The sequence below is a fragment of the Panthera uncia genome (genome assembly GCF_023721935.1).
Source record: "Panthera uncia isolate 11264 chromosome B3 unlocalized genomic scaffold, Puncia_PCG_1.0 HiC_scaffold_1, whole genome shotgun sequence".
NCBI classification, from domain to species: domain Eukaryota; kingdom Metazoa; phylum Chordata; class Mammalia; order Carnivora; family Felidae; genus Panthera; species Panthera uncia.
The window spans coordinates 124,152,003-124,176,251 of NW_026057582.1; the positions used below are offsets into that span (position 1 = coordinate 124,152,003).

General features: G+C 50.2%; 1 protein-coding gene across 1 annotated transcript in view; it reads left to right on the plus strand.

Annotated features, from left to right (window-relative positions):
- PCSK6 (proprotein convertase subtilisin/kexin type 6) overlaps nucleotides 1–24,249 on the plus strand; it is a gene marked incomplete at its 5' end in the record, with an annotated part of 191,548 nt that overhangs the window by 160,977 nt on the left and 6,322 nt on the right. The window contains 7 exons of the mRNA XM_049614154.1: nucleotides 4,334–4,513; nucleotides 4,680–4,718; nucleotides 10,642–10,744; nucleotides 11,704–11,900; nucleotides 13,621–13,708; nucleotides 17,197–17,300; nucleotides 22,632–22,761. Of these exons, the coding sequence (XP_049470111.1) occupies nucleotides 4,334–4,513; nucleotides 4,680–4,718; nucleotides 10,642–10,744; nucleotides 11,704–11,900; nucleotides 13,621–13,708; nucleotides 17,197–17,300; nucleotides 22,632–22,761 (841 nt within the window). The remainder of the gene's footprint in view (nucleotides 1–4,333; nucleotides 4,514–4,679; nucleotides 4,719–10,641; nucleotides 10,745–11,703; nucleotides 11,901–13,620; nucleotides 13,709–17,196; nucleotides 17,301–22,631; nucleotides 22,762–24,249) is intronic.

Below are 24,249 nucleotides of genomic sequence, written 5' to 3' on the forward strand. Positions count from 1 at the left end.
ACAGGCATGCTGAGTGTCCTGAATAGTAAATAATACATTCTGGCTAAATGCTTTGTCCAAAGCAGGCCAACGTTTTTCAATCGTCCTGCCCCTGGACGGCAGTTCTGTCGAGTGTGGACCCAGTCTCTGCTCTGGGGTAGCCCCAGCTATGTTCTCCTTCTACTTTTCTGTGGTTCTTCCACATTCACATGTCTCATCTCCCCCAGAGTGAGGGCAAACTCTGGGGATGGTTAGCGTGGAGGGAGCTGACACTGGGGACCGGGCCACACACACCTCTTTCTACCTCTCCGGGCCCCTCCTCATGTGACCAAGGTTATAGCACTGTTCGTAATTGCAAATTGGAAACAACCTAAATGCCCACCAGTAGGAGACTGTTAAATGATTCAATGTCTCTCTGCTGCAGGGATGGGAAGGTCACCGAGATGCCTTGCTAATGGAAGAAGCAAGGTGCAGAAGGTGTAGCAGGTGTGTTGATAAAGGGGACAGGACAAAATATATATGCTCATATCTGCTTGGTAAAGAATAAAAAGAATAAAATGCTTCTGGAACGGTACATAAGAAACAAGTAATGGGGTTGCTTGTGATGAGAAAGATGGTGGCCAGGGGACAGGGCTAGAGGGAGACTTCCACCATATTCCCTTTTATACTTTTGGATTTTTAGCTATTCATATTCATTCATATTTATTACTTATTCAGAAACATAAACCCAAAGCCCCAAATATCCTGTTTTTTTAATGTTTTTTCTTTGAGTATACACCCCCCCCCTTTTCTTCATTAAACTTAGATTTCTTCTCAAATTGTATATGTGAGGGGCACCTGCGTGTCTCAGTCGGTTAAGTGTCCAACTTCGGCTCAGGTCATGATCTCACAGTTTGTAGATTCAAGCCCCACATCAGGCTCTGTGCTGCCAGCTCAGAGCCTGGAGCCTGCTTTGGATTCTGTGTGTGTCTCTCTCTCAAAAATAAATAAACATTAAAAAACAAATTTTTAATTATATATCTGAAAGGTAACAAATGCTGTGGCTTAAAAACAAAACAAAACAAAAATCCAACAGTCCCTAAGGGAATACAGTAAAAATGAAGTTTCTTTCCTATTCCTGAACTGCAGCCTCCCCTCCTACCACCCCAAGGCAGCTCCTCCTGCTGGTTTCTTAATATTTTTTTTCCTTTCAGTTTTATTGAGATATGACTGGCACTCAGCATTGTAGAAGTTTATGATGTACAGGGGTACCTGGGTGGCTCATTCGGTTAAGGGTCTGACATGATCTTGCACAATGAATTCAAGCCCAGCATTGGCTCTCTGCTGTCAGCACAGAGCCCTCTGTGGAAACTCTGTCCCCCTCTCTCTCATTGCCCCTCCCCCCCAAAATGAATAAACATTAAAAAAAAAAGAAAAGAAACTAAAAAAAAATTTTTATGTTTATTTACTTCTGAGACAGAGACAGAGCATGAATGGGGGAGGGGCAGAGAGAATCAGAAGCAGGCTCCAGGCTCCGAGCTGTCAACACAGAGCCCAACGTGGAGCTTGAACTCACAAACCGTGAGATCATGACCTGAGCCGAAGTTTGTCACTCAACTGACTGAGCCACCCAGGCTTCCCGAAAAGAAACTATTTTAAAAAAAGAAGAAAAAGTTTATGATGTCTAGCATAATGACCTGACTTACCTAGATTGTATGTAGTTACCACAATAAGTGGGTCAATATCCATTGTCTCATACACACACACACACACACACACACAGAGAAAAAAAATGATTTTTCACCTTGTGCTGAGAACTTTGAGGATCTACTGTCTTGGTTTCTTTGAATTCCTCCTGCTCCCCCTCCCTCCGCCGGGTGCTTGCTGATCCTGAGCTCAGAGCAGCCTCTTTTGTTTGTCCTACCAAAGCCATATCTGAAAATACGAGTCTAATTTTAGTGGTGAGGGCTTTCGTGGGTGTTTTGGGAGACACGATACAGGGCGGAAACAGGTCTTGACTCAAATGACAGCTTACAGAGCCTTGTTCCCTGTCGTGTGGTCCTCGTGCTCCCCCTTAATCGGTTCCTCACCCTGCAGTTAACGTGCCCGGCTCCTCTGTGGTTTTGAAATCTGGCTCTAATTTGGTCTTCAGAAGTTGAGAACGGATGACAGTTCATAATCAGGGACTGTGTTTTCTGCACCTGCACCCGGGTGAAGTGCTTCTCATGGTGTTAGGGAAATGGTCACGGAGTGTCTAAAAGAACCAGGCCCTTTGGAAGTCCATGTACTGGGAAATAGCTCAGGAATATTTTTGCAAATTCAAGGACCTGCATCCTCTAGCCCTGGCCAGTCCGGGAAAGGCCCAGGTGACGTGGGGCCTGACTTGGAACAGCTTGAGGGCTGCAGGCTTTCGGGGCCTGGGACCTTGGTTGGCTAGAATGTGGCTCTGTGCTGCGTTGTGTAACTGAATCAAAATCAGACACCATTTAGAAGAGCACAATAAGGGGCACCTGGGTGGCTCAGTCCATTAAGTCTGCTCAGGTCATGATCTCACCATTGATGGGGTTGAGCCCCGTGTCGGGCTCTGTGCGGACACCTCAGAGCCTGGAGCCTGCTTCAGATTCTGTGTTTCCGCTCTCTCTCTGCCCCTCCCCTGCTTGCACTCTGTCTCTCTCTCAAAAATAATTAAACATTAAAAAATTTAAAAAAAAGGGGGGGGGGTACAACACAGTAAGTTTTAAGTGTGGCCTGGTATTTGCAGGCCAGTCCTGCCTCTGTCCTCCCAGGACAGTATGGGTTTTAGCCCACAGGTTTCTGGGGTATGTGGACAAGCAGGAGCCCGTGTTGTAGAATTTAGGGAGTCCAAGGGATTCCTGGAACTGGAATAAAAGATAAAGTTATACCGGCAGAGCTGACCATGTGGCAAAAATAGTGTATAGACAGATATCTAAAGACAGATGGCCTGCCATTCAGAGGAAAGAAGTGGAATAGTGTGAACAGAAGCGACAATAAAAAGACAAATCACTTAGGGACTAATCAGAGCAATAATTCCCATCACCTAAAGCATTCCGATTGCCAAGAAACCCAATGATAGAAAATGAAGAGGAAGCCAGAGATTTTTCCCAGCTGACACAGATGCAAAGCTGGCAAAGACACTGTCCCTAGCTTGGGTCACCGTGGCCTGTCATGAGGGTTCATTGAGGTGGCTCACAGCTGCATGGTTGCTGGGGTGGAGAGGCAGTGAGTCCTTCAGCATGAGCAGTGTGTCCCCTGCTGGCCACATTGGACCTCAGCCTCTCATTTGCACAAGAATAACAGCAATGACCTCCTCAATATGGTCTCACCTCCCTGAATGCTGGGAACACATAGTTAGGAAGGGAAGCTCAGACCCGTGGTGCGTGTAGCTGGGCCAGCCCCAGGCATATCTAACTTGGCTTCTACTGTGTTTTATAAGATCAGGGATTTCACCTACAAATTGCAGGCCAGATTTCCACTTCTCTGTACCCCTGGGAAGACCTAGCAGCATGGGCCATCATTCCCACATGGAAGTAGACGGTGGGGTCCCCACCCCTGTTCACTCATGGCTGGGCACACTGCCCTTACCCCTCCTCCCCAAGCTTCTCACTTACCCATGCACAATCCAGCCTCTGTGCCATTCATCCTGGCTTTTTTTTTTTAAGTTTATTTATTTTGAGAAAGAGAAGAGAGAGAAAGTGCACAAGCATGAGCAGGGGAGGGGCAGAGAGAGAGAATCCCAAGCAGGCTCCACACTGCCAGCACAGAGCCTGAAGTGGGGGTTGAACTTACGAATGGAGAGATCGTGACCCAAGCCGAAATCAAGAGTTAGATGCCCAACTGACTGAACCACCCAGGTGTCCCCATCCTGCCGTTTTTGAGGACATCCTCTCTACACCCAGCATCTGGGGACATTTGGGTTTGCACTGCTATTCCCACCCTACCACACTTCCCACCCACCTTGGCGGGCTACATAGGAAGGATCCCAAGACCAATCTTCGTGTGATCCAGGGTCAAGGATCCAAATAGCAGGACTCCTCGGTATATGGAATCCAGCTTTCACATTTGGAAGGAAATGGGACAAGGCTCAGGGCCAGGCCCCAGGTCCACCCACTGATAGTCCAGAGGGCAAGGAAGCCAATCAGCAGAGCCATGGTGAGACTGGGGGACAGAGAACATGGCCTGGGCAGTCGGCACGTCCTTGGTTCTCCGGTGACTAGATGGTGGGTGAAGAGCCCCCCAGGCGGAACCCTGCGCCTGGCTCTTCTGTGAGTGATGGCAGCCTTGGGCCAGGCGCCTCAAGGACTTTCTGAGGGAGGTTTCATGGCTGTCCGGTAACTCTGGGCTTGGTGTCTTCCAGGGAAATTGAAAGAATGGAGCCTCATCTTGTACGGCACAGCGGAGCACCCATACAACACTTTCATTTCCCATCAGTCTCGCTCTCGGATGCTGGAGCTTTCGACCCCGGAGCTGGAGCCACCCAAGGCTGCTCTATCACCGCCCCAGGCCGAGGTTCCTGAGGACGAAGAAGACTACACAGGTAATGAACCCGAAGCCGAGGGAGATAGCAAACCTCAGCGAGTTTTGGTTTTCCACTATTGGCTCTTAAAACGTGGGGCTATACCTGGCAAAGGCGGGAATTGTGATGGTAGGTCTTCCTCCCTTCCTGGAAGTTGTAATAATGATGGCAATTTACACCCACACAGCTCCTTCCACCCACGGCTCTCCTAATATCTTACAGACCAGTAAGTATGCTTCGAACCAGTAAGTATTCTCCAACCTTACAAGGCTGGGAAACAGAAGGTTCTATATGCCCAACCAGAACTGGGACTTGCCTCCTGGTTAATGAGCCCCCTCCTGGGGCACCCACTTATTTCAGAGTCCCTCATCTCATGCCTCAACCTCCTGACCCTCTCAAATCCATCCACTTTCTGTCCCTATGGCCAGAATGTGGGAAGGACGAGGGTCGAAATGGGCCCAGAAAGGTTGAGTTGAATGAGCATAGCCAGATAGCCAGGAGAGGAACTTGCAGTGCTGGTCTTGACTGGCCTTGAGAGCTGGGATGAAGACTCCAGGAGAGAGTCTTAGCTCCGAATGTCAGTAGATAACTGATGCCACTGGAAGGGGCTTAAGAATCTCACAGGAGAGGCACCTGGGTGGCTCAGTCGGTTGAGCATCCGACTCTTGATCTTAGCTCAGGTCTTGATCTCAGGGTCATGAGTTCAAGCCATGCATTGGGCTCCATGCTAAGTGTGGAGCCTACTTAAACAAAAAAAAAATCTCACAGAAAGTAAAGATGCCTCGTGCAAATGCTTCTTCTCCAGCCATACCATTGCTGGGAGGTGGGAGGTGCCCCTGGCTCTGGACCTCCAGCGCCCGCATGGAGGCAGCAGCTTGGAGAGGGCTTTCGGCATATCTAGCCTCTGGGCTGGGTTCAGTCATGATTAGCACATTAGGTAGAAAGCTGTTCCTTTCCCTCTGCACCAACCCACAGTGATTTGTGAGAAGCTGAGTGTTTCTGGTTGGGCATATTTTGCTTAGCTAAATATTACAGCTGTTTGATAAATGATGGGTGATATCTAAGGATATTGATGTTTTGAATTATCTAATAGCTTCTGAAAAAAGAAAAGTAACAAAATGGAGAATTCCACTGATACATATCAAGCATAAATTACGGTTGATTCCATTTTAAATTTCTTCTACCATTCCTTTAAAATGGAGCATTGAATTATGTATGGATTAATCTGCTCTGTTTCCCCCTGCGATTTATAAATGGTGGCAAGATTCAGTAATTATTAATAAAGGACTGATTTTTTTTCCCTTAAAATCTGCTACTGACTCTACCCTTACACTGTCCTGGAATCTCACAATATGACTGCCCTGTAGCCCCAGTCACTTAGTCTTTCCCAAGTATGGCCTAGATGGATAGAGGATGTCTCTGTGGGAATGGAAAGTGTTCCTGACTCTCGGGGAAGGTCCCTACAATCTTGGGGTAAGTGGGATGGGCAGGCCAGTAACAGCAGGTAGAGCCAGAGATGGGGAGAGAGCAAGAGTGGGGTGATGTGGAGGGCAATGGGAGAGGAGGGGAGAAGGAGGAGGAGGAGCAGGGGAGGAGGAAGCAGCCATGTTAGATTCCATAGTCAAGGGGCACCTGGGTGGCTCAGTGGGTTAAGTGTCTGACTCTCAGCTTCAGCTTAGATCATGATCTCACAATTTCATGATTTCAAGCCCCTCATCCGGCTGTGTGCTCACAGTGCAGAGTCTGCTTGGGATTCTCTCTGTCTCTCCCTCTTTCTCTACCCCTCCCCCACTCATGTTGTCTCTGCCTGTCTCAAATAAATAAACTTTAAAAAGATCTTTTTTAATATATAAAAAATAAAAAAAGATTCCACTTTCAAGGGCTTGTCCATGCCTCTTCCAGAAGCTCAGTCACAGATAAGCCTCAGGGCAGAAACTCAGGGAAAGAGACAGGGTGGAGGGAAGGGTGATTCTGAGGTAGGCCCATGATTATTATCAGCTTTCTGCAGTTTTAGCACAGAGGTGCAGCAGGTTGAAGCAGGGATTTTCCGGGGTGGTTATACTAGGAAGAAGGTTCTTAAGAATTTGGAGAACTGGCATGGGCAGAGGTGCACAGGGGTGATGAGTGCAGCCTGGTGGTACTCCACCTGGGCCCTCTGTGCCAGAGAGCAGTTACCGCGTCAGGAAGGGGTAGAGAGGTCTGATGGAACAGTGGTCTCAGGGGCCAGCAGCAGGGGGCACAGGACAGCACTGCATCCAAGGTAGTGGTGGAGTCTGGGGTCCCCAAAGTAAAAGAGTGTGTGGAAATCCAACTTAGAGAGGAGGGCTTAGAGATCGGGGGGGCTGGTGAGTCCAGCAGGAAGTGGGGGGCAGTAGCCACATGGGCTGGGTGAGGTACCAGGGAAAGCTGGGGTCGATGGCCTACCTGCTGGGACAGCGCCACCTGGTGGCTGAGGAGCAGCGGGAGGTCCCTGGAGAGCAAGCACCAGACATGGCAGAGAGCAAGCCTGCCCCAGTGACCCACCTAGGATGCTTGGTTGAAGAGCAGGCCCAGGGCTGGGCCCCACCTCAGAGGTGGATTCAGCAGGTCTGGGATGCTCAGTGGCTGTCCTGGGTGATTCCAGGTAGGTGATGATGATGGTAGGACATAGCGTGGTGCTCAGGCTGCTATGAGAGAGTGGCCTCCAGGGAAGGACAGAATGTCATGAGGATGAAGGGAAGCTAAGGTCAGTGCGGGACAGTGTGGTCAGCCCCACGGGACTGAGGGAAGCCAAGAGCCCATGCAGCCTTTGCCTGGATACATTCCAGGACAGCTCAACAGGCACAGGGGAATTGATTTGCAGGACACGTGGCATGTCCAGTGCAGGACAGTGTCAGGTCATGGACTTTGGGCACATTAGCACTCACCCAGCAGAATAGAGCCATCAGGGAAGAGACCAGACCTGCAGTGAAAGTGGTCTGTTATTCTCTTCCGTACCTCTCGTCTGCAGTAAGCCTCCTTTGTCCCTGCCACTCCACTTCATGTCTGCTGGTGTGCCAGTGACATGCCAGCACACTCTTCCTGGACAGCATGAACGGCAGGGGAAAGATCGTGATACTTAGGCAGTCCTCCTAAGTATCTAAGCGTCTTCAGAAACTGGTCTAAGCGTCTTATGAGAAAGGCCATTGAGAATTCCCAAGTTGCTTTCTAACATTTGTTTGTGGGTTTTTTTTTTTTAAGTTAATTTATTTATTTTGAGAGAGAGAGAGAGGAAGAGAGAGAGAGAGAGCGAGCACTTGCACGCATACTAGCAGGGGAGAGGCAGGGGCAGGGGTGGGGGGGGGGGGAGAGAATACCAAGCAGGCTCTGCAGATGCTTACCCAACTGAGCCACCCAGGTGCCCCTGTTTGTGGGTTGTTGTTTTTTTAATCCTGGATTTTCTCCACAAAAGATTTAAGGTAGAGATTTCAAATAAGCCTGTGTCATTCTAACACCCAGTAGGTGGGAGTTGGCAGACTGTCAGCACATGAATTACACTCCCCCTTGTATCTGGAACCTTGGGAAATGACACAGGATGGCTGTGGGTCTTTGAAGAATTTTCATGCTAATTGAGGAAAGAGGAAAAACAAATACAAATGGCAACAAAAATAACATATGCTTACCCAGAGAATGTGTTACAGCTGTACCAGAAAAAAAAAAAAAAATGCACACACACACACAATCTTAGGAGTAATAGAGTAAGCAGGATAAGTGGTAAATCTACCAACCAGGTAGATTTAATCCAAGAACAATTCATCGAGAGGCGAATTTTGACATTGGGCTTTTGGAGACAACTCAAGTAGACAGCTGTAGGAGAGGTGCTTACAGACGCTCATCTAAGCGTCCTGCCTTGGACAATATCTTACCACGCTCTTCACTGGGGCTGGACACGGCTGGTTAGCCAGATGCCCTGATGGGGTTTTGCTGTTACTGTTAGGTGGACCCCAGCCTTGCGTGGGGCTCCCTTGGGGTTATTAACTAACCTCTCCACCACAGAGAGGCCCCAGGAGGGAGGAGGAAGGTGAAGTCCACATGCCATGAACCAGGCCTTCTCCCAAGGCTATCCCTCTCTTGGTACATCCTAGACTGTTCTGTTTGTGGATGGTGAGGTTACCTGCACTTTCCCAATTTCCACCCATATTTCTTTCATCCATTCTCTCACCCTTCAGCTTCTCAGCAAATATTTAGTTGGCACCTGCCCTATGCCAGACACCTTTCTAGGTGCTGGGAATATAGCAATAAACACCCTATTCTAGATCCAGCCTCTTGAAGCTTCTGTCTCCCGTGCTGGGAGAGAGTAGGGAAATTGGTCTGTCTCTTCCCTGTCCCCCCCAAACCTCCTTAAGATTGAAGAAACTGTTTACTTTATCAAGTAAGACAGACCTCCTGCCTCCATTGGCTTTGGGGAGAAACCACTACAGAAGGCAGATGGTCCTCATGGTGGTGTATCCTGAAGCCCCCACGGGACAGGCTGGGTGGAAGGTCAGAGCCCAGTGGCCAAACTCATAGGTGTCTACTGCACAGTGGGTAATTGAAAAACAATGTGCCAGGAAGCAAGGATTTGCTTGGAAATCTGGAAATGGCCCGGAATGAGGTGGAGAAGAATCAAATCAAATGAGAACTGACTGCAAAATAGCCTGACAGTCTGGAGCTGGGGAAGGGGGCGGGGTGAGGGTAGCCTCCATGATAAGCTTTGTGCATGTCAGGCTGTGCACTAGAACTCTACCCGCAGCAGAGCCCTCCCCAGCCCAGACCAGTGCATTCCCAGGGACAAGCTCAGCTTTGAAAGGGGTTCACAGTGGGACCCACAATGAAAACTTTGGAAATATCAACAACAGTAAACCTTCAGGGAGGGAAGCAAAATAAACCGAGTCTAACACTAGGAAGGTCCGCAGGCCCTTTAAGGACGAATGAAGAGGGCTTTGTGTACCTCAGCAAAGACCCATTGTGGGCAACAGAGAATGGGGACTTTTGTCTGTGCCTGCATCCCCATGAAATGCTGGTGGCCAGCAAATCACCTCTTCTTTGCTTCTGAACTCACTCCCCACCCTTTCCAACAACTCAAACCTTACAGAAGGCTTTTTTCTTCTAAAGACTCCAAAGCCTTTGTAATACCCCACCGGGCACCTCCCCACATGGGGCAGTTTTCTGGAACCATTGCCCAGAGTAGGAGGGTGAGGGGCAAGGCGGGCAGGCGGTCCCACCATAGTGCTGGTCTTCAGCATGATGTGGTCACGTCCTTCAGGCCAGGTGAAGGGGACATCTGTGGACCTGCCCCACCCCGGCCTGAGGGCACTAGACATTTCTAACTGGGCTCATCTGTGTGGCCCACCTGCAGGGCAGACCACCTGCAAGAGTGAGGCTTGCTAGAGTCCACTGAGCTCCCTACATTTCTCTCCGACACTTTTCTAACAACACACAGGCCCCCAGAGTCAGAATTTGGGGATGGCAGGGGACTTGGAGGAGAGGGAGGGAAGCAGAAAGGTTTGCAGAGAAAGGCCCAGCCCAAACCAGGCCCACCCAGGGGCAGCCCCACCCAGCTCAGCCCCACCCAGGAACAGCCCAGCCCAGCTCAGCCCCGCCCCAGGACAGCACCATACAGCGGTCCTGGGCTTGCAGATCCATCCTATTCCCACCAGTGCATGTAGTGAATCGTCTCTCCCATCCTTTCCATGATCTTCACTGCTTGGCAGCAGTTTCCCTGATGCCTTTTATGCCCCATATTGCCTTGCTTTGTCCTTCACGTCAGAAATCTAGAGAGATGGCTGGTGCCAGCATCATGACCCTGTTGCAGAGGAATGCCCCGAAGAAGGCACCACCAGCCTCTCTCCTGGTATCTCACAGTGCTCGTCTTTTTGTGGGTCTGGGTCCCCACCTACCGCTGGCTGTTTTCCTTCTCAGGCTGCCCCATTTGAGAGCTAGGCTCAGCTCTCACCCATAGCCAGATTGCCATGGGGGTGGGCACTCTGTCCAGCTGAGGTCCTGCCATCCAGCCCCAGCAGATCCACCACTCTCTAGGGAAGCTAATCCCGACCTGCCTAGGCTGTGACAACCTGACTCAGGGTCTGAGGGGACTGCATTTGATTGACAAAGCATCTCTCTGGGTGAAAGGAAATGCTTGTGTCTTTAAGGTGTGTGCCATCCGGAGTGTGGTGACAAAGGCTGTGATGGCCCCAATGCAGACCAGTGCTTGAACTGTGTCCACTTCAGCCTGGGGAGTGCCAAGACCAGCAGGTAATGGGCTGGGACTTCTGATCACATGTCCTGGAGTTCCTCGGCATACCGCTAAGGTGACCCGATTCAAGCTGTCTCAGCCCCCCGCAGCCTAGTACCCTACTTATGAATCAATGTAAAACCCCAAAAAGGAAATCACATTGAGGTTTACTGCTTTGGAATTTTGTACGTATTAGTAACTTCTGGTCCTCATCACAAAGTAATTCATGAAATCAGAAGCTGTGGCATTGTGGTATCTGTGCTTATAAACTGTTTTCTACCCATTTTGTTAAACAAAGATGGGTCAGACTGAGCATCCCAAGACCGACCACTTGGGAACTATAGACAAATGCCATGTTAGAGGCCAGCACTGTTCTGAAAGTCAGCCCTGTGGGCCGCGCCTGGAGAGCTCCCAGCCCCAGGTGTCCAGTCAGTGGTGCAACCACACAAGGTGGGACATGCGGCCACCAGGGGCCCCAGCAATGGTGCAGCCATGCAGGGCTGCGGGCATGTCTCTCCTGGTGTGCTTGAGCTCCCAGACACAGCCACATGTGCCCTGCACAGTACACAGGCAGCCAGCCTGGTGCCTTTACGCACTGTCCAGTGAGTCTAGCTCTCAAAGGGCACCATCGGTGACCTTCTGGCAGAGCTCAAAATTCCAAAAGTCGAATACCATCATCCAGGTGCCACTGAGACTTTGAAACAAAGGATTCCTGGGTTCTTGTCCAAGTCCTGGATCCTCTCCTGGGTACTTAGGAATCTCTCAGCTGTGTTCACCAGGATGATGGGCATTAATGGTTTAACCTTCACCCCCAGGCCTTGGCTCCCTGAGAGTTTTGCTAAGCTGGGGGTGCAGAGGGGTGGCTGGGATTTGCTCCCCAGCTAGCTATCCTGCCTCAGCAGGACCTGGCGGTGCTGCAGGCTCCAAGGGCCATGCGGGGCTGAGTTGCAAAGGCCCTCTGTGGCTTCTGCTCCCACAGGAAATGCGTGAACACGTGCCCTCCAGGCTACTTTGGGGACACAGCGGCGAGACGCTGTCGCCGGTGCTACAAGGGGTGTGAGACCTGCTCAGGCAGGAGCCCAACCCAGTGCCTGTCCTGCCGCCGTGGGTTCTATCACCATCAGGAGATGAACACCTGTGTGACATTCTGTCCTGCCGGATTTTATGCCGATGAAAGTAAGTGCATGTCTGTGTGCATAGAAGTGATGAGTCAGTCCCTCCCCCCTCCCCCCACCCCCGGTTAAGGGCTGGGGTCCCTTCTCCCGGGAGAATTTTCCCAGGGAATCCAGCACCAGCTTATGGACTGGGTAGTCAAAATTGGGGGAAAGCCCCTCCTCGGAAGAACTGCTGAGCTGAAATCAGGATTCAAGTTTGGGCAGAAGGTTTTCAGTCCTCCAAAAACCCAGAGGAGCCTACTGGCCAGTGTTAATTGGGCCCAGAAGAAACAGGTTAATCTTGGTGGCCCATTTTACAGGTAGTGACCACACCCCTAGGAGGTGGGGGTGCTCTCCTGGTCTTGAGGATGGGGAAACAAAGCTGAGAGGTGGCAAAATGCTCACAGCTAGTAATGGCACAGGTGGAACTTGAACTCAGCAGTGAGTGGGGGTGCTCTCCTGGTCTTGCAGATGGGTGGGGGGGATCTGGGGCTCGTGACCCATGCCAGTGTGTCACCAACTCACCTTGCCCCAGAAGAGACAAAAGACAGGGTCTGGGTTAAAGTGATGGAGGATGGTCCTCAGGTTCAAAGAAGCTACTGTTTTGACATTGGCAATTTGCAGGTGGAAGCCTGCCCACAGAGGCCCTTGCCAGGCAGAAGGGTTCATTGTTCCAGCCTGTGATGGCATTAGTGTTCCTCCTATGGAGAAGGAGCCAGGAAATCTTTAAAGACAAATAAAGCCATCGAATAACCAGAATCTCTTTAGAGGAAAAACAAATAGTCTTGCAAGATGTGTTTCACAGCCTTTACAAACACCTGCCCTTGGGCTGCCAGCCAGACCTGCTTTCAGGGTGGAGTTTCCTTCATCCACACCCTGCTTCCAAGACAAGAATCAGCCACCCTTACTGACCCAGCGTCTCCCCTGAACACCTGCTGCTGCTACGCGTGCACGCGTGCGTGCGTGCGTGTGTGTGTCTGAGTGAGTGTGTAATACCACGTGCAGGGCCCTGAGGAGGAGGCACAGAGGGCAGCAAGCAGCCCTTAGTTTCCAGGCACAACGCCAGGTGGCGTTGATGAGATGCCAGAGGGAAAGACCGGATAATAACTTAGGGAAAAGCACATGGGAGTCATGGAGACCCAGCGTTTCCCCAGGAGGTGGGATGGGCATCGTAGATTTATGTCTTGGTGTACGTAACTGCCAAGTTTCAATAAAGTCCCCTGTGAAGGCACCAGCAGGGCTCCCAGGCCTCTTCAGGCTCCATCCTGTCACTTTCTTATATATATATATAGACATATATATATGTCTATACGTACATATATATATGTCTATACGTATAGACATATATATGTATATATGTATATGTATGTGTGTATATATATATATATATATATATATATATAAAGACTGGCACCTGATTAATCTCAAGCTTGGTCAGCCAGGAACTGGCTCTAGTCCTTGTTGAAATAAACAGAAGCAGACGATGTCTCCTCTGCCAAGGGCCCACTCCAAAGCCTCGAAATGGTGTAAGGACTTTAATTTACTCCAGAAAGGAGAGGTGAGAGGCCTCTGATCCCACACCTGGGCCTGCCCTGGCTATTTTATCACTCCATCATCCCTCCTGGAAGCTGACACCGGTGACGAGCTATGCCAGCAACCCTGCTTTGAAATGCCAGAGTCCTCTTTGCCCGGATTCGATTCACATCTATTTTTCTCCTTCTCTTCTCCTCATTTTTCTCCAGGTCAGAAAAATTGCCTTAAATGCCACCCAAGCTGTAGGAAGTGTGTTGATGAACCAGAGAAATGTACTGTCTGTAAAGAAGGATTCAGGTAAAACCCTCCCTTCAAACCTGAAGAACAGCAAAGGGTTTATGCTGTTTTTCGTTTTCTTGGTTTACCAAGTTTGGGCAACTTTTTCCGAAAAGCAGAGGCCCAAAGCCTTTCAGGGTGAAGATTCTGAGTCTGTAGGAATCAGAATTCCACTTGGAGATTGATGTTTAAAATAGAAAGTTAGAAGACAGGCAAGGCAAAATCTCTATCCTTTATGCTGCACTGGGGAACTGATAAACACAAGAATCGATGCTACGGTAAAAAGCAGGGCTGGCTGCTGGAAAGGTGAGATTCTAACAGAGCTCCCGTTTTTAGGCACCAGTAACACCACCTACTCCCCCAGCGTCCCTCCTGTCCACGTGAGGGTAGGTGGGGCATTGGGAAGCCCAGCCTCCCTCCTCTCCATCCTCTGCCTTCTCTCTCTTCTTTTCCAGCTCAGATACCTCCTTCCAGCTCTGGGAGCTTGCTGCCTGGGAATGCTCTTTAGATTCCTGGTGTTCCCTGTCCCACCAAGCTCAGTACACATCTGCTTTAAAAACCTTTTACTGGGTTAAGGATTTTTATTAGAATACTTGGGAATGTTTGTGTAGCCCATTTATTGCAACTAAATTGCATTTAATGCAAAAGCAAATATGTATTACCTGTTCCTCTAAGTTACCGTTTAGAGCTTAGGAAACGTTCTATTCGAAACTACCTTCTCTGAACGTTGCCATAGTCTAGGGACTAGAGCCAGGGTCTACATGTTAAGGAAGAAATGGAAGGGTCAGTGAGAGCAGCGCTCCCCCCCCCCCCGCAACCCCGCTGCAGTGTGAGCAAGGAAATTCCCAGGATTCTTGTTAAAATGCAGATCCTGAGGGTTCCTGGGTGGCTCAACCAGTTAAGCATCCCACCCTTGATTTCAGCTCAAGTCGTGATCTCACAGTTTGTGACACCGAGCCCTGCATTGGACTCTTCGCCAACAAACAGCTCAGAGCCCGCTTGGGATTCTGTCTCCCTCTCTGCCCCTCCTCCCCAACCCTCTCTCTCACAACTAAATAAAAGCATTTTTTTAAAAATGCAGACCCTGGTCCAGCAGCTCTGGGCAGGCTCCCAAATGATGAGATGCTGCTGGTCCAGGTGAGAACGGCCCGTGCATGGTGAGGTACCAGAGGGTCTGCAGCCCCCCTACCCCACCCCAGCCTCCCTTCCACCCAGTTCCAGCCAGGGCTGGAATTCACCAGTAGAGGTGGATTGCCTTTGGAGTAGGTTGTGATGAAAACCTTTAACAAGCGTTGTTCCAGGTGTTTTCACCAATATTGCCTCATTTAAATCCTCACAGCAATCTGTGACCGTGATATTACTGCTCCCATTTACTCACTGGGGAGAGAAACTGTTTCCCCAGGGAGCGTGATGTCGCTGCTTTCATAAGGTTCCCCTGAGCCCGCCCTTCTCTGCCAGCTCAGAGAGAAGAAGATCAGGAGAGAAGAGGGCCCACCGCCCAAGCACCCAGGAGTCTGGGAAAAGAAAAGGAAGCAGGACCCATCAGAGTCACACATCACACCTGCAGTCATTAAAACCCATTAGGTGGACAAGGCAGGATCAACAGTTAAAGGATGATGTGGTCAAGGAAGTAGGTCCCCAAGGGGAAAGGAGGCATTGAGCTGATGGCCACAGCAGGTGGCCTGGGACGGGCAGCTGTGATGGCACCTTTCACCTGGGCTCCCAAACCCCAGGCTGGTGACTGCAGGTGTTGGGAGCAGGGGGAGGCTCTGTGGTTCCAACTCACTGTAGCCTGTTTCCCACCCCAGAAGCACCGGTGAGTCCCAGGGAGCTGGTTTCTGTGTCGTGTGGGTCCAGTGGGAGAAAGGAGGTCAGCTGCTCAGGTCAGGAATAGTGTCACAGACAGAAAATGCCTGTCAGGCAGAAGCCACACAGCCAGACGCAGCGGTTCCAGCCACGACCAGCATTCAGAGAGACACAGAAACTCGGAAAACATCGTCAGCCATAATCCACAGAAAGCTTCCTTTTATTGCCCAATATCCTTTTAAGCTGTGGCTTCAAATCATCGCTGTCACGTTAAAGCAGTGAGAGCAGCCGAGCCGCTGACGCGCAGCCATCCATCTCTTTAGGGGGATAAACGCAGGAAGGGTTCGAGGGGGAACATCAGTTATCAAAGACTTGATTTAACTGCCAGTCTCGGTGGCCCCGGAGCCATGATGAGGAGGAGCCCTGGGCGGGCAGCCACCATCGATGAGAAGAGGCTTTCGGACCCACCAACCTCTCCCCACTAAACGCAGGATTCTCTGGATCTTGCAGACACACTTTCCATGTGTCTAGTGGCAGACAGCTTACAACATGTGCCTCCAACGCTGTAATCTTGCACGCGGAAGCAATCACCGTAGCAGACACACCCCTGTATGCCAGATACCATTGAAGTGATTCACTAGTATTTGCTCACTGAGTCCTCAAAACAACCTTACAATGCGGGAGCCGTGATTGTCCCAGCGGACAGGAAAGGAGACAGGTGCAGAGAGGTTAGCCGGCTGGCCTGGGGTCAGGGTTGCACAGCTAGGAAGTGCCAGAGGCAGGATCCTGGAGTGGGCAGTCCAGCCCCAGAGACCGCTCTAGAATCCACACACTCGGCTGCATGGGCAAGAGAGGTGAGGGCAGGCGCCCATCAGGTGAGACAGGAAGGCAGGAACCACGTCAGGCAGGGCATGTGAGGCTCCAGGAGTGAATTTTATTTCAAGGTCATTGTGAAGCACCGAAGGTTTCAAGCAAGGCAGAGGCAGCAGTGGGTCCAGCTTTTGGGATCTGTCCTGCCACTGCCACCCCAGCTCACACATCATAAATGCTAACAGTTTGCCGAAGGCTTGGGCCAGCCAGCCTGCCACCAGGGGTAACCTACACGTGCTCCATTTCTCCTCTTGAGGTTTGGTTTCGAGTTTGATTAATGTCAATGAAAAGAAGTCATCACAGCCCAAGAGAGCCTGAGAACTTGGCCTCCTGCACCAGGACCAAGTCCACAGGGATCTGAGGATGAAGCCTGGGGCTGCTGGCCACCTGGGCACAGAGGCTTTGCTCCCAGGGCCAGGGCATCCCTTCCTGGAGCCCTCCAGCTGGCCGCAGGACTCCTTTTCCTGCTTTCATTAGCTTGGAACCTCAAGTGACACAAAGAGCAACTTCCTTTGCCTTTCATGAAAGGCGATTAAGGGCAAATCATAATTAAAAAAATTTTTTTTATGTTTATTTATTTTTGAGAGATAGAGAGGGAGCGTAAGCAGGGGAGGGGCAGAGAGAAGGAGACACAGAGTCCAAAGCAGGCTCCAAGCTCTGAGCTGTCAGCACAGAGCCCGATGAGGGGCTCGAACCCACAAACTGTGAGATCATGACCTGAACCAAAGGACGCTCAACTGACTGAGCCACCCAGGCACCCCAGGGGCAAATCATAATTTGATTAGAATTTTGAAAGAGATATGAAAACATGGCTTTTTTTTTTTTTCCAACAGCTTTGCACGAGGCAGCTGCATTCCAGACTGTGAGCCGGGCACCTACTTTGATTCCGAGCTGATCAAATGTGGGGAGTGCCATCACAGCTGCCAAACCTGCGTGGGTGAGTTCATCGCCTGCAGAGGCGTTGGCTTCATGACGCCAGACACTTGGAACCTGGGTCACTGACTGTAGGCTAATGGTCTTGAAGCTCAGGAAGGCCCTGAGGGGGGGGGGCGGGGGGAGGGAGCAAGGGGAGGGAGTGTGGGATTCATGTTTAATGGGGAACAGACTTCCAGTCTGGGAAGATGAAAAAGTTTTGGAGATGGATGGTGAGGGTGGTTGCATGACCGTGTGAATATATATTTTTTTAATTTTTAAAATGTTTATTAATTTTTGAGAGAGAGAGAGACAGAGCGTGAGCAGGGGAAGGGCAAAAAGAGAGGGAGACCCAGAATCTGAAGCAGGCTCCAGGCTCTGAGCTGTCAGCACAGAGTCTGAATCAGGGCTCGAACTCGTGAGCTGAGCCGTGAGATCATGACCTGAGCCAAAGTCGAATGCTTAAACCGACTGAGCCACCCAGGCGCCCCCTGTATTTAATGCCCCTGAACCGGACACTTAAAACTGGTTATACGGTCCATTTTATGTGATGTTCCTTTCATCACAATTTTACAAATTCAAAATAAGGAAAAAACATAAGGCCTCACTTTCCATGAGCAGTCTGGGCTTCCCTGCATTAGAAGTGCAGCCAGGCAGCGGATGCTGTCAGCTGCGTAGGGAAGCTAATCGCTCCCGCGGAAAAGGCACTGCCTGAGACACAAGCTATAAAGATGCAGAGAGACGGGGGCTGATTGTGGTGGTAAAGGGAAGAAGGCATTTTAAAACACAGCCTTCTTTCTTTGTACCCATCTTTAGTTCACTTCGAACATTTTATTCAAAGAGGAAAGACTTCTATAAACAATTTTATGTGTATTATAATTCCCCATGAAGATGATAGCACAGATGTCTTCCAGGCACAGTTTTTACGCACAACAGCAGAGAATGCGCTCATTTTATTGGGTTTCCGGTGACAGAGTTATTCGCCCTAGACGTTGAGTGCATTGTGAGTTTGTGGGCTCAGATACATTTCGGGAACAGTCTTCTCCTCTTGACTCACCTTCCCTACCCGGCACCTGACAGGGACAGCACAGCCGTCGCCATATGGCCATGTGAGCCCTGGGTGGCCACGGCTGTGCTTTCCGGGAGTGGACGTGCCAGAGAAAGCAGGGCTGTGGCCAAGGCCGGAGCCCCAAATCCTGCAAGAGATGTGCCTTCCCAGGACACGTCCCTCCTGGGACAAACCCCAAAGGAGTGAGAGCTCGACATTTGGAAGCCTTCTCAGCCGCTGACAGCTGAGCTCTTTTTTCTAGCCATTTGCCCGGTTAATTTTTTGCTGTCATTTTTATTCTTTGTTTCTTTGTCTCCTTGTTTAGCCCAGGTTGATTAAGGAGCATCACCGATGTTCCTTATTTAAATTTCATAGCTGCTCAAATCCATAAAATTCGGGAATGTGCCTTTACAACGCTTTAGATTTCAATAATTCAATTTACTTTTCTTTCTCCGCATCCCCAGACTGCCGGTTGGCAAACTGCTTGATGGAGTTGCTCCCTAGTTTTCTCCTCTCAACCCAGTGATTCCTCTGTCACTTCGGGCATGTCACTCTATGAAGTCTGAGGCCATCTGGGGGGGTCTTCCTTCCTCCATGTGCCTGCCTGCCTGGGTTCTTTCTAGGCTCCCGAGATGCATGCATCCACTCCCTGGCAGCTGCTGGGGAGAGGATCCCGTTTCTCCGCTCTGAGTTGCCTGGAGGATTTTTTGTTCCATGTCAAATGTGAGTCTGTGTCGGAAATAGCTGTTCTCAGCTGCCAGCTCCCCACGCCCTTGAGGCCCAGGCCCACCTCGCCTTCCCATCCCTGCTCCCACTCAGTGGTTGCTGCTGCTCCTCTCCTGGATGTGGGCCTGGGCATAGTCATGGGCAGGGTTGTGGTCAGGCACAAGTGCAGGGTGAGGCACGGTGGCCTCTGTCCCCACCCTGGGCTGGCAGTGCCCCAGGGCATTTGATGGGCCACTGGATGGGAACAAACCTCTTGCCCATTCCCAGTCCAGACACCCAGAGTCTTGGCACAGAGGCATGTGACCCCTGGGGGTTGCCCAACAGCTGTGGGTTGGTGCAGGGGACCTGTGGGACAGGGAGGTGCCTGGCTGAACTTGTCCCCGGCTGGGACATGACACATTGGTCAGCACTGGGCAGCTGGTAGAACATATGTGAGACGAGTTGAGGGGTGGTGCCCCAGGTCCCCGTGAGAGTCGGCCCTCACCCACTGTAGCCTCCTCAGGCCTCTAACTAACGGAGAGAGGCTCGAAATGGCAGATAAAAAGCACCATGACAGCTGGAGAGAGAGATTGCAGAAGCAAGAAAAGCACTTTATATCTTAGTACCCTTAATGGCACATTTCTCCTGCATTTTGAACAAGGACTCCGTGTGTTCACTTTGTAGTAGGGCCCCACACGTGACGGATTGGGTCCTGTATAAGCAAACCCCATTTTGCTCTTATTGTTATGATCTGTGGGTGCTTTTCAAGCATCTGAGGCCTGCAAAGACTGGTGACTTAATGGGATCCTTAAGAGACTTCGGGTTATAAAGTTCATAGTTTGTGGTAATTGTGAAAATAGTTTGTCCTGAAAATGTGTGTTTAACCAGCTTCTTTTATTGCAGCAAAATATCCATAACATAAAATTTACCATCTTAACCATTTTTAAGTGAACACTTCAGTGGCATTAAGTACAGTCACATTGTACCTCACCACCATCCGTCTCCAGAACTTTCCCATCTAACCCAGCTGGGTGTTTCATCAGCTTTGAAGTTTAGCAAATTGGACATTAAACTAAGTACACTTGACCCTTGAACAATATGGGTTTGAACTGCACGGGTCCATTTGTACGTTGATTTTTTTTCAATACATACAGTACAGTAAATATACTTTGTCTTCTTTATGACTTTCTTAACATTTTCTTTTCTCTAGCTGACTTTATGGTAAGAATATAGCATATAATACATGTAACATACAAAATGTATGTTGACTGAGTGTTTGTGTTATCAGAAAGGCTTCTGGGGACGTCTGGGTGGCTCAGTTGGGTAAGCATCCTACTCTTGATTTCAGCTCAGGTCATGAGCTTTTGGTTTGTGAGATTGAACCCCGCATTGGGCTCTGTGCCGAATGTGGAGCGTGCTTAAGACTCTCTCCCTTTCCCTCTGCCCCTTCCTAACTTATGTGCATGCACATACACGCATGTGCGCTCTCTCTCTCTCTCTCTCTCAAAAAAATAAAATAAAATAAAAAAGAGGGGCTCCCGGGTGGCTCAGTCAGTTGGGCATCCAACTTCAGCTCAGGTCATGATCTCACAGTCCGTGGGTTCGAGCCCCGCATCGGTCTCTGTGCTGACAGCTCAGAGCCTGGAGCCTGCTTGGGATTCTGTGTCTCCCTCTCTCTGTGCCCCTCCCCTGCTCATGCTCTGTCTCTCTCTGTCTCAAAAATAAACAAAAACATTTAAAAAAATTAAAAAAAAAAAGAAAAAGAAAGACTTCTGGTCAATAGTAGACTACTAGTAGTTAAGTTTTAGGAGAATCAAAATCCACATTTGGGGGAATGTGGATTTTCAACTTCGTGGGAGATTGGCACCCCAACCCCTATGTTCGTCAAGGGTCAAGTGTACAAATATGAATGAGTGTTCTTTTGCACCACAGAAATTCTTCAGGCATTAAGGACCCTAATGGCCGAGACAGAACAATGTGGGTAACAGGGTTCAGCAGAGGAGGCCCAAGGGGGACAGCCACAAGGACCACACAGCTCTGGAGGCCCAGGGCCTTCCAAGGGCCAAATGGCCAATGCCAGATGCTCCCTGGAGATACATGATGGAGGGGTGGCCAAAGCACAAGACCAGTCTTCCATCTGGAATGACATAAACTGGGCAGGAACCCTACATGTTTGTGGGGCATTGCAGCGAAGGAAAGAGGACATCCCATGTGGAGATTACAAGTGGGTGGGCCGTTGCTCACAATGGAGGCCCAGTGACCCCAAAGGGTTCCTGCTTCTGCCTCCCACTCACAATCCTGAATGAGCTCAGAATTTCCTCCCAGGTTGCAAGCTGTGGTTCTGAGAGATGGAACCAGCTACCAGAGCACCAAGCCTTGGGGCTGGTGGAACCACCCTGCATACCCCTGTCTTCAAGGGGGTCTTCCCTTGACAAGGCCAAGAGGCCCCCTCTTAGTCCAGATGCTACTCCGGGAAGAGGGCCAGATACTACTGCTTTAGCTGCCAGGCCTCCATCTAAGACCACAGTGAAATTAAAGGAAGATGTTTAACAAGGGACTGTGATCACCATAAGCATCTGAGATGACTTCTTTCCCGTGTTCAACCCCCTAAGCTATCAGCCAGGGGCCACCTCTCTGCCTCTCTCTGATGTCCCATCAGGTGCTCCTCAGGGACATTTGGCACAGAGTAGGCTCCAGCCTGCTTGACGTTCAGTGGATGAATGAACAAATGGACAGGCAGACAGGCAGACACATGGACAGGTGGAGAGGTGAACAGCACTCTTTCTTCGTTCTAGACCAAAGTTTGCTGCAGGCTGATGAGTCCAAGCTGAGCTGAATATTCTCCCTCCTGACTCTTGGTCCTTCATTCTGAGCTTTTGTCTCTTCAGGCCTCCATCCCCCACTCTATAAGCCCTTAGTTGTTTGTTCTCTGTGGTTGAAAATGTCCTGGTTGTCCACACCAAATACCTGTCAACACCATCCCCTGAAAATCTCTTCCTTCACTTTTCCCACATCTTACATGCTGTTCTGTCCAAAAGAAATACGCAAGCCACAAATGGGAGCCGCTGAACCAATTTTAAATTTCCTAGAGAAACAGGCAAAAATAAGTATAATAACATCTTATTTAACCCACTGTGTCTAAAATACTATCATCTCAACATATAATCAACCTTGAAAAATGAACAAGGACTTTCTTATTCTGTTTTTATGCGAAGTGTTTGGAATCCAGTGTGTCTGCATTTTGCACTTGCAGTATGTCTCAGTTTGGTCCAGCCACATTTCAAGCACTCCAAGCCACACGTGGCTACCTCTAGCAAAAAGAAGTGGGACCAAGGCTTGTTGGCAAGGAAGCATTTGGAATGGGGGCCATCAAACACGGCACGGGCAGTGGGAGGTGTGCTGGGCCTGGCTCATGCCTCCATGTCCCTCCCTGGGTGCAGGGAGGCCCGGTGCAGACACAGGGTGGGCACTTGGGAAACCTGGCTGTGGTGGTGGACAGGGGCATCCAAACAAGACCCCAGATCCCCAGGGCACCGCGGCAGACCTGGAACATGGTAATGGGCAGGCATCCCTGACATCTGCTTCTGTCCCTGCACTCCTCAGGGCCCAGCAGAGAAGAATGTATTCACTGTGCAGCAAACTTCCACTTCCAAGACTGGAAATGTGTGCCAGCCTGTGGTGAAGGTTTCTACCCAGAGGAGATGCCAGGCTTGCCCCACAAAGTGTGCCGAAGGTACGCAATTCTTTCAGTCTTCCTGGCTCAGATCAAGATTGCTAGGGAATGGAGTTGCCTGGGGCAGCAAGGGAGGAGCCGGAGGGCCAAGTCTGGTGGCCTCTTCCCTGGGCCTGGGGGAGGGTGCCACATCACACAGCTGCAGAGGGTGCGGGAGCTACGGTGGGGGTGCCAGACCCCATTTACAGAGGAGGGACCTCCTGTGGTTGGGGATTGCCAAGGTCACAAGTTCGTTGGTGGCTTTCATTCCTTGGTTCATTTAACAAGTGTCTGTTGTGTGCCAGGCACTCTAGCTGGGAGGGGGCAGGAAGCAGGATAACAAGGTGTCTGCCTGGCAGTACTCACATCACCACAGCAGACTCCATGGGAGCAACTCCCTGCTGCAGCCCAAGATGCACCCATGCTGGTAGTAACGAAGGAATCCATGTGTTGGGGATTTCTTTCATTTTAAATTAGAGAAAATTTAGGTCCAGACAATGTCCTCATTCTAAAACCACTTGCCATGCAGTCAATGAACATATACTGTAACCCTTCTCATTCTCCTTGTGTGTCTGCACGGTGTGCCATTCTTATTTGGTGACTTCCAACCCAGTCTGGTTCTTTCTCTTTGTCATTGGACATGGGCAATGAAAGAAGTTTGCTTGGGTATCCTCTTGTCTTGCTGCTGAATAGTTACTGCCTTACACCAGGACTTCATAACCTAGATCCCAGGACAGGCAGGGCAGCCGATAATGAGGTGTTGCAAGGTGGCCTTGCTGATAATGATGGTGGGGATGGGGGAGGGGCCTCCTTCTGAAACAGCCTCAAAACAAGGGAGCCCTGGGGGACCCTGTTAGAGCAGCCCTGTCTTCCAGGTCACAGCTGAGCCCACATTGGGGTTGCCTCCGCAGTCTGTGTTTGAACACTGCTCTGGGTTCTAATCTGTCCTCACAAAACCAGAAAACCCCACAGTTGCCTGAGAGAGACCACCAAATCCTTGCACTTTTTTGACTCACAAAAGAAGGTCCCCACAGGGGGTTATGTATCTGTGCAGGCATCAGCCCCCTCTTTTGAGCTGATTTGAAACAGGAAACTTGGCACCAGCCTTGTTGAGTTCTGTGGGGCCCTCGGATGGGTGTCTGAAGTAAGTGTTTCATTTGTACCAGCCCATTGGTTCAAGGGTGATTACACTAAGTACAGCAGCCAGGGAGCACATGGAATTAAACAGTGATACTCTCTTTTATTTAATGGTTATTGTTATTTATTTATTTTTTTGAGAGAGAGAGAGAGTGTGTGTGAGTGGGGGAGGGGCAGAGAGAGAGGGAGACACAGAATCTGAAGCAGGTTCCAGGCTCTGAACTGTCAGCACAGAGCCCGACACAGGGCTTGAACTCACCAACTGCAAGATCATGACCTGAGCCAAAGTCAGACACTTAACTGACTGAGCCACCCAGACACCCCAGTGATAATCACTTTTGTTTGTCAGATGCCCAGGATCCCACAGGATGC